Source organism: Zerene cesonia, chromosome 19 (genome assembly GCF_012273895.1).
Source record: "Zerene cesonia ecotype Mississippi chromosome 19, Zerene_cesonia_1.1, whole genome shotgun sequence".
NCBI lineage: Eukaryota > Metazoa > Arthropoda > Insecta > Lepidoptera > Pieridae > Zerene > Zerene cesonia.
This window is the reverse complement of record NC_052120.1, coordinates 5,584,431-5,593,106: the sequence shown is the minus strand read 5'-3', so window position 1 is coordinate 5,593,106 and position 8,676 is coordinate 5,584,431. Positions and strand designations below refer to the sequence as shown.

Below are 8,676 nucleotides of genomic sequence, written 5' to 3'. Positions count from 1 at the left end.
TAGGTAAAGTCTACATGCCTCCCACCCGGGCGATCGGCTGGCGACGCCCTTGCACTTAAATGAAAAATATTAATCAAGAATCCTTCAAATTTTTTTTTTTCTTTCTTTAGTTACAGTTGTTTATTTATGATTATTGTCATTGATTATTTATATAGAAATTGAAAGTTTACTTCTAAATACAATTATTTTTATTTTAAGGTTTGAAACTACAATGAAATAACCCTACGGAATTTGTCTCACAACGCTTTGTTTTTTTTTCAGTGGGGAAATCTTGCATAGATACCCACGGCCTCCGGGGAAGAGGTCGTGCGTTATGTCGGATTCCTGTCGACTAAAACCCCACTGTGTTCCGTCGAGCCACATAAGTGAAGGGGTCACGGATGCTTGTTAGAATTCGTCCGCGACAACCGTCTCATCGCCCCTCATGTATGTCTATCATCCCCTGATTGGAGGTAAGTAGAAATCTCGTATATTTTTTTGTATAACTACAAACACATCCGAATAGAAACAAATATATTACGCGTCTGGCCTAAGACTCATTCAATAATTGCAAAATTAAAAAATGCGTATAAATTGTGCAACATTACAAAATCGTTAACAATTTTCGAAGACTTATCTATTCATCTATATAAATTTACTACCCCTTCGTAGGTTTTTAAAATGAAAATGACCTTAACCTATATTTTGATAAATAATATTTTAAATTTTACAAAGACAATCTATCTTAGCACTTCTTGCGAACCGAAACTGATAATTGATTTTATATGACTGGTTAGGTTAGTATAGGTCTATAACGCCTAAAGTAGGCGCTACAAACAATGTCATTTTTGAAGAAAATAAAAAGCAAGGGTAATTATGTAATCATCTTTATTTTAAATGCGTATTATACATTAACATAATCAATAAATGAATACATAGTCCAAAATTTATAAAAGGCATTAACAGCACTACCGAACAATTATAAGATTTAACATAATTTAAAACATTATTAATTTATCATGAGCTATCATATATATTATGTAGGGTAGGTATCTATATGCATTGTTATATTATATTTTAATTTTTCGGTTACCAGCAATGTACCCATCATGCTCAAGAATTAAGAATAGAATTCTGAATACTGAAGAGGAAAGATATAAATATTTAAAACGAAAGAGGAATGTATATTTATACTTATAGTGCATTAAACTATGCGATCCAAATGAGAATAGGAACGTCTATAAGATGTCTTTAATTTCGCGTCTTATGTTTTTGAAAAATACTATTCATAAAAACCTTTTTTGATCTTTAATAAAGGCTTATTTTATTTTGATCGATTCTTACATTATATTTAAATGAAAATATTACTTAAACCTAGATTATTTATCCGTCTGAATTAACATCTACGAAGTCACAAAATGGCTTATGGCGCTGAAACGATGCAATATAAGGTAAGAACGCACAGCATAGGTGCTATTGATGTTTGAAAAAAAAAAACAAACGTTTTGGCAACTATATCTAAATAAATACACCTGTACCTAAGAAAACAATTATTTATTTATTCTAGATAAATATATTTTCATGAGTACAAACCAATAAAGAAATAATTTTTAATGGTCTGTGGTCATTTAAGTATAGTATTTCATTAGTTGTAACATTTTGTGTTACGCTCAAAATATGAAGAAAAAAACAGATTCTAAGCTGTTTTTTTCTTCAGATTTTGATGACAATACTTACAACGCATAGCGGGAAAGAAAATGTTTGGTAGGCATTATAGATTTTTTTTTGTATCACAGGTGCCGGAAGAACATCTATCCTGCTTAGCATGATTTTCTTTTTTTTTCACTCACTGAAAATTTTAAGCTTTTAAATTTACACAAATTTTAATTCCTATAAAAATTAGCCAGTAACATATTTATAAAATTACACTACGTATTATATTGATCAATGAATGGAAAAATTCTGATAAATATTAATTGTAGACAGAATTTTTTTACAGCTATTAAACGCCAGTCTTTATATTTACAATTTAACTTATTGTCACTACTTCTACTTTGTATCATTATATCTTCATGAATTTTACAACATGTTTATCCAGTCATAGAAAAAAACATAGACAGTATAAACAGAAGCCAAGGTTTGACAAACAGTGTTTTTTAGTAAGGAACATCGCATATGATGTAGTAGCAGTTAGTTAAAATTGTTCGTCATGGTTTCTCTTAAAGAGCAGCGAAAAAGCGCACTAATAAAAATGAGATGACATGCAACATGTTTGAAGTTCATATATTTTTACGCATATTTCTCATAGGATCATAATACTGCAATATGTTTATAAATTGATTACAGCACTAATTATGTGTTTGAATGTATTAATTTTTACATATATATAAAACTTAAAACTTTTTACGTTTATCCAGAACATATGAGCTTATTACACTTGACTAAGTTTAGTTTCTAAAATTAGAAGCATATTTGGAAATAAGATGCTTATGATCACATTATACTAATTTTAAGTATGAAATCAGATAATAGACATTATTAATGTGATTAAAACCAACGGATTCAAAAATGATTACGGATGGATTCGAAATCGAATCCTTCCGTAATTTTTTTACATGTGAAATCTTAGGACATCGTTTATTCAAAAACAAAATACTGTAGTACGTAAAAAACCCGTATTGAGATTCAATATTTAATTCTTTATTATCACAATTTTCAGTGTGGTAGTCGACCACGCTTCGACACGAATTGTGCCAGCTCGCACCGGGGAAGTACCACACACCCACAGAAGACCGGTGTGAAATAGCATTCTGCTGTGTTTCGTTCGGTGAGTGGGGGAGCCGGAGGCCCATATTCTTTTCCTTCCCTTCCCAGTCCTTTCCTTTATTCCTCTCGCCAAATCTTCTTTCTTAATCCTTTCCCAAAAAGTCGGCAATCCATAAAATCACCAACCTTTCTGAAAAGAATTATCCCTGGAAAATATGGCTATTTAAAAAAGTCAAGTATTTAAATAATTCGAATACACCTCAATGCATGTTTCAATCCTAAAATTCAGTGGTGACTAAATTCAGTCATCTTTTAGAAGTGTAATAAGATCAATAACTCAAACTGCGCCTTCTTTAAATAACATTCTGCGCATATAACTTCTTTGTTATTAAAAAAAATCACTTATACTTAAAACTACTTAATAAATTATTGGTATAATATATTTTCAAATATGATTAACACATTGCATTTCATTGAATGTATTTAAAAAATCATTCACTCAGATCCAGACTCAAAATCATGTATATTTTATAAAATGTTTGAGCGACATTGTATAAAACATTTATTGAAATTAACACCTCGTGACAGTAACATTCAAAGTTTATCTTAATGTTCGTAAGATACGAGACGCGTAGGCAGAACTTTGCTTTGGACAGCTTTTGGGCATGATTGTAAGTCTAGTTGTATATTGTACGATGTTGTCTATGCTTCTACATTATTACAAAATTATAGTTAACAAAGTACGAGTCAAAATTAAAAAAGGACGGATTAAAAAAAATATTTTTAATATACGATGTTTTAACGGTGGGTAAAGTTCTGTATAGTGATACATTACTACATCTGTAACCTATGAGGTACGAGGAATTAATGTCTTTCGAGTTATTTATCTAATGTATACACACATATTCTGATTCTACGAATGTGTATTTTCTCGTTACGCCGTTGAAAAGATTAAATGCTTATTATTAATTTTTTAGGTAAAGTACACATTTAATTTTAACAAATAACTATTTTTATTGCAACAGAATATTATCTCAATTATAAATGTCGTATGACAAATTATAATGACTTATTACTTTATAGTGATTTATTAAATCTATAAATTATTAATTTTTTTTAATAATTTATAGAAATATTTTTTTATGATCATTTAAAAATGTATGTACCTTGATCCTTCACACTGATATAGACTAGACAAGTGGTGATAAGAAATATGAATATGTACTTGTTAATTAAATTGATTATATAGAATTAAGCTTAACACTGAGAATGACTTCTTATAATTAGTTCCTTTTTATAGAACAAAATAGCTAATGTATAATGTAATATGCAAATGAACAACGAGAATGTAAGTCTGTTCTCTATAACTACTATAACTACAATTCCTTTTTCAAAATAACATGACCAAAAATAAGATTTTTAATATTTTAGACTCACATTAAACTACTAAACATCTACTAAGTAGAGTTAATTTTACAAAATACCAATATGTATTGCAAGACAGTTTAAAAAAAATAATTAACATCAAGAATACAGAGTTAAACTCTTTATATAATTGTAATTTTAAAATCTTATTAAAATAACATTTAATGGAAAACTCACGAGATAATAACTTTATAACAATGTAAATAGTAAAATACTGTTTGTACTTTGTACATTATCATAAGTTCAACTCACTCTTTAATAGAGTATTTGTCAGCAAATACTGGCATAAATGCCTAAATAAAGAAAAATAAAGCTTCATCATTGTGATTAGTTTACCCTAAGGCCTATTCTATGGCAATCTGACACAATAAGTGTCATCACAAAACATCCCTAAAGGTTACATCCCACTAAGCTTATAAAGAAATATGCATTATAAGAATAGTACAAAATAATTATCAGTAAGCGTAAAATAGTTGCACATCTTATTCAATCACAATTGCAATCCATAGAGAAATCAGCGTTCACGGCGAGCTCGTTTTGCGCGCGATACTGATCCCGAATTTTCGTCATCATCACGTCTTTGTGTTTGAGGCCTCTGTAACTGGCTTTGAGCAGTTAGTTGCAGCTGCAGCGCATGTGTATTTAATCTCTCTGCTAACAATAAAGGTTTAAGCGCAGCCATTTTATGGCTATATAAAGTCACGCGTGGCCGACTATTTACAGCTGCTGTAAGTTGCTCTCTAACAGTCATTTCAATGTTTTCAGAAGCATTATTCCAGCTATCATTGCTGGCTGTGGAATCTTTATTTTCACCTTCTTCGTTTTTCTTTATATCATCACCAATATGGTTATTTTCTGTATTGCAAACAATATTTACTTGAGCTCTTACCTCTGCATCAAATTTTGAAATTGTACTGACGAGAGGCTTAGCCCAGCCAATATGTAAAATAGGAGTTTGGCTTCCTTCTTCCCATTTACAAATGCCATCATAAAATCTGAAATTTCGAACATTTGTTAACACAATTGTCAATTCAATTGTTAAATGATAGCAAAAAGATTTAAATTACTAACCTGTACTAGTAATGAAAAAACTTTATCTTCACTTTATTTACTTTATCTACATAAAGTAAATAGGAGAGTAATTCATTCTTTTATGCTAACACCTAAACTATTGGATAGATTTTTTTTTAAGACTTTGGGAAAGGTTCGTAGAGCCCTTCTGGGTTTCCTGATTCTTGAATGCCAGAGCACCCGTGAACAATTATAGATGTGTGATGTTGTTTGCAGAACTTACACTTCTAATAATGGATTGACTATTTTAAATGGTATGAGACAGAGAGAAACAATTGACAAAGGAAATTCAGGACTGGGAAGGGTAAGGAAACGGATACAGGTGGGTTTAAGAATAGATGTCGTATCATAAAGTAAAATGCACAAAACCATAACTACAGCAAAGTTTCTAGCTTGTGTATTATTTTAATAACATTTTTACCTTAATAAAGATGCAAAACATTCTGGATCTTTCAAGATGGATCTTGCAGAGTGTCCTGAACTTTCAGCCTTCATTAGTTGAGGAATGAGTTCATTTGCTATTTCAGAAAATTCCTTGTAAATTTCTTCATCGTCTCTTGAATAATTATAACTGAAGTGATAGAAAAAATATTAACAAATTGTCAACTCTAAATCTTGTGTAATTAGACGAAAAGGTACATGAAATTTATCAATAATTATTATTAATTATTAATGATTTCTTGTTCATCAATGTAATGCTATTCTTTCCAAACTAATCTAGAAAAAGAAGGTCATTAATATGCATCTACTAGACAGGTTTTTATTATCATAATTTCTATTAAATATAACTAATTATAAGGATAACATACTGTCGAATAACATCCCCAGCGCATGCCCAAGCATGAAATGCTTCTTTGTACATCTTATGACGGTGATAGTAGCCTCCTTGAAATGTATATGGATACACATGTCTGTCATCATAGTGATGCCGGGATGACCTTATCGCTTGTAAATACAATGCAGCTGAATCTGGTCTTGGAGTATTGCTTTTGGTATTTGCACTCTCATCATTTATTGTAGAATTTTTCATTTCCTCTGAGCAATTAGACAATTTCATATATTCCTCCAAATCTCCAAGATTACCTAATGCCATTGGATATGTATGTAAGTGACCTACAATTAATTTAAGAAATAATTTACAGTTTACACTTGCTGTTAATATAAACATTGTATAATATTGTCTTAATACCAAAATGTACACCCATGTGGGTGTACATTTTTGTAGCTATGTAGCTACATTAGAAAAATGTACCTTTCTCATATAACAACCAAAGAAGCTTGTGTTGCATTAATGCAACCTCATGGACATCGATTGTTGGGGTTAATGTTGGATTAATTGATGATACTAAGGCTGCCAATTCCATGACACGAGTGCAAATAACAGGTTTACCAGCTACATAGAGCCATGAATGGGCTAAGACTCCATCTCCCACAGATCTTCCCCTTTTATCCTCATTACCTTTGCCATGCCATGTTACCTGTGATACATATTAACCAAGCTTATAGTATTTTTCTTATATTAATAGACAAATAGTATTTAATTTGTTTATATCATAAACTACCTCTGCAGTTTCTTTTCCATCTTTTCCAAATACCACCCAAGCATGGTCTTCAGATAGTGCCAGATGAACATCATTTTTACCTAGCACCTGACAGGCGGCAGTAACGGCAAATGCCACACCAAAGCAATCCAACTTATTTCCTGTTAAAAAACTGTATATAGACTGAAGGTGCGCTCTATCTTTGTAGTAACTGCGGGTAAGGGAATTCCACACGACATCAGCAACTCTTTTCACAAGATCTCTACTTGAATATTCACCGGCTACTAGTTTAGCGTCAACCCCACTTTTCATTAACGTAACGAAGCGATCATAGAGAGATTTCACTTCTTCCCAGGTTACCGACGGGAATTTAATTTTAACAAACTTGTTATTCGCGAGTGTTACATCTTTATCATTAGCTTTTATATTGGTTAAATTGTTTTCAACAGCTCCTACTATGATCGAAAACAAAGCCAAATCAGGTTCTTTATCGCTACGCAGTTGCTCTTCGAATAATTCACACACCTTTTGAATACTATCAATGGGGAAAAAAGATCTATATTCAAGGAGTCCACTCATGGCTAGAATTTTACATGTTAATCGAGTTTATATTGAATCATATAAAACAAGCATGCAATTAAACAACAACAATAAATAACCGCAGTCAAAATGCCGGTGACCGGTTCAGCCAGGTGGGGAGGAGGTGGGGTACCACAGATTATCACAATATTTTAATATAGTACATTTACACATTCGTGTTCTCCTAACTAAAGAAAGCATTCTTATACGAATGTCGCCACGAACCACACATACGTGCAGTAAGTTCATGTTCGTCCGAAAAACTGTTCTTAACGCGAATACGCGAATTTCAATGCGAATAAGAGAGCGCTGTATACATGTATTTATAATGTTTAGTATATATATGTATGTGATACCTATGCAGCCGAAATTTCTAATAACCACACTTATGACATTATACTAAATTTAGTCGTCACTGAATTTTAGTAAGTGTAATCGCATCGCATTTGCATGTAGCGTCCTAAATCCAGAAATCATTAAGGTTTTTGACTGAATGAGTTATTTAGTTTAGAAGTCTAATTAGAAACCCCTCTATGATGGTGTGTTCGCATTTAGTCACTTAAAACTTCACTGTTTTAAGTACTCATCACTACATAGTATAAAACAAAGTTCTTTCTCTGTACTTATGTCCCTATGCATGCTTAAATCTTTAAAACTACGCAACGGATTTTGATGAGGTTTTTTTTTAATAGATAGAGTGATTCAAGACAAAGGTTTATATATATATAATAACATCTATTTAACTACTCCGAAATTAACGCGTGCCAAACTTATCTTACAGAAGGCTCTAAGTTTTAAATTACATCTAAATTTAAATTTATAATAAGCGTTTTAGTTCTAAGTTCCATCTATATTACTATATCCATGAGCACAGAGTAAATAATGTACTTGTACATGAATTTCTGATTTCTCTGCATATTATAATATAGTTATCTGTAACTAGTTTTTTATCTGTGATGTATATTTTACATAGTGCCAACATTCCAAATCAAAATTGTTTTATTATTTTGAATTATTTAGAAAGATTAATTTGTGGCTAATTAAAATTTAAATGTCACGTTTTAACCTTTATATTAAAAACCTAGAGTAAGTATAACAAGCAGTACTCGAACCATATAAACGTTCTCGATTTACGAATGTGAATAACAAGCATTTAGTTGCGTGTAGGTCTATTTTTTAGGTACCAGGAAGAGGCAATGAATTTTGTTCAAGATGAAAGTCCGAATAAGCGATATAGAAAGAAATACAATTACATGAAATTGAAAGTTAAAAGTCTTATAATTGTGAGTGCTTTCTTATTGAAACAATTTTTTTT

The 8,676-nt window shown here is 31.1% G+C and overlaps 1 protein-coding gene and 1 long non-coding RNA gene across 2 annotated transcripts; one reads left to right on the top strand and one right to left on the bottom strand.

Annotated features, from left to right (window-relative positions):
- Positions 1 to 2,845: 2,845 nt before the first annotated feature.
- On the bottom strand, positions 2,846 to 7,487 carry LOC119834423 (menin). Its single transcript, XM_038358781.1, has 5 exons — positions 6,804 to 7,487; positions 6,494 to 6,719; positions 6,051 to 6,354; positions 5,663 to 5,812; positions 2,846 to 5,165 (listed from the first exon to the last, which is right to left on the bottom strand). The coding sequence occupies exons 1-5, from the start codon at positions 7,359 to 7,361 to the stop codon at positions 4,685 to 4,687; spliced, it is 1,719 nt and encodes a 572-aa protein (XP_038214709.1). The 5' UTR covers positions 7,362 to 7,487; the 3' UTR covers positions 2,846 to 4,684.
- An 897-nt stretch (positions 7,488 to 8,384) lies between these two features.
- Positions 8,385 to 8,601, top strand: LOC119834519. Its single transcript, XR_005288003.1, has 2 exons — positions 8,385 to 8,447; positions 8,529 to 8,601. It is a non-coding gene; the product is annotated as an uncharacterized LOC119834519 (long non-coding RNA).
- Positions 8,602 to 8,676: the final 75 nt, after the last annotated feature.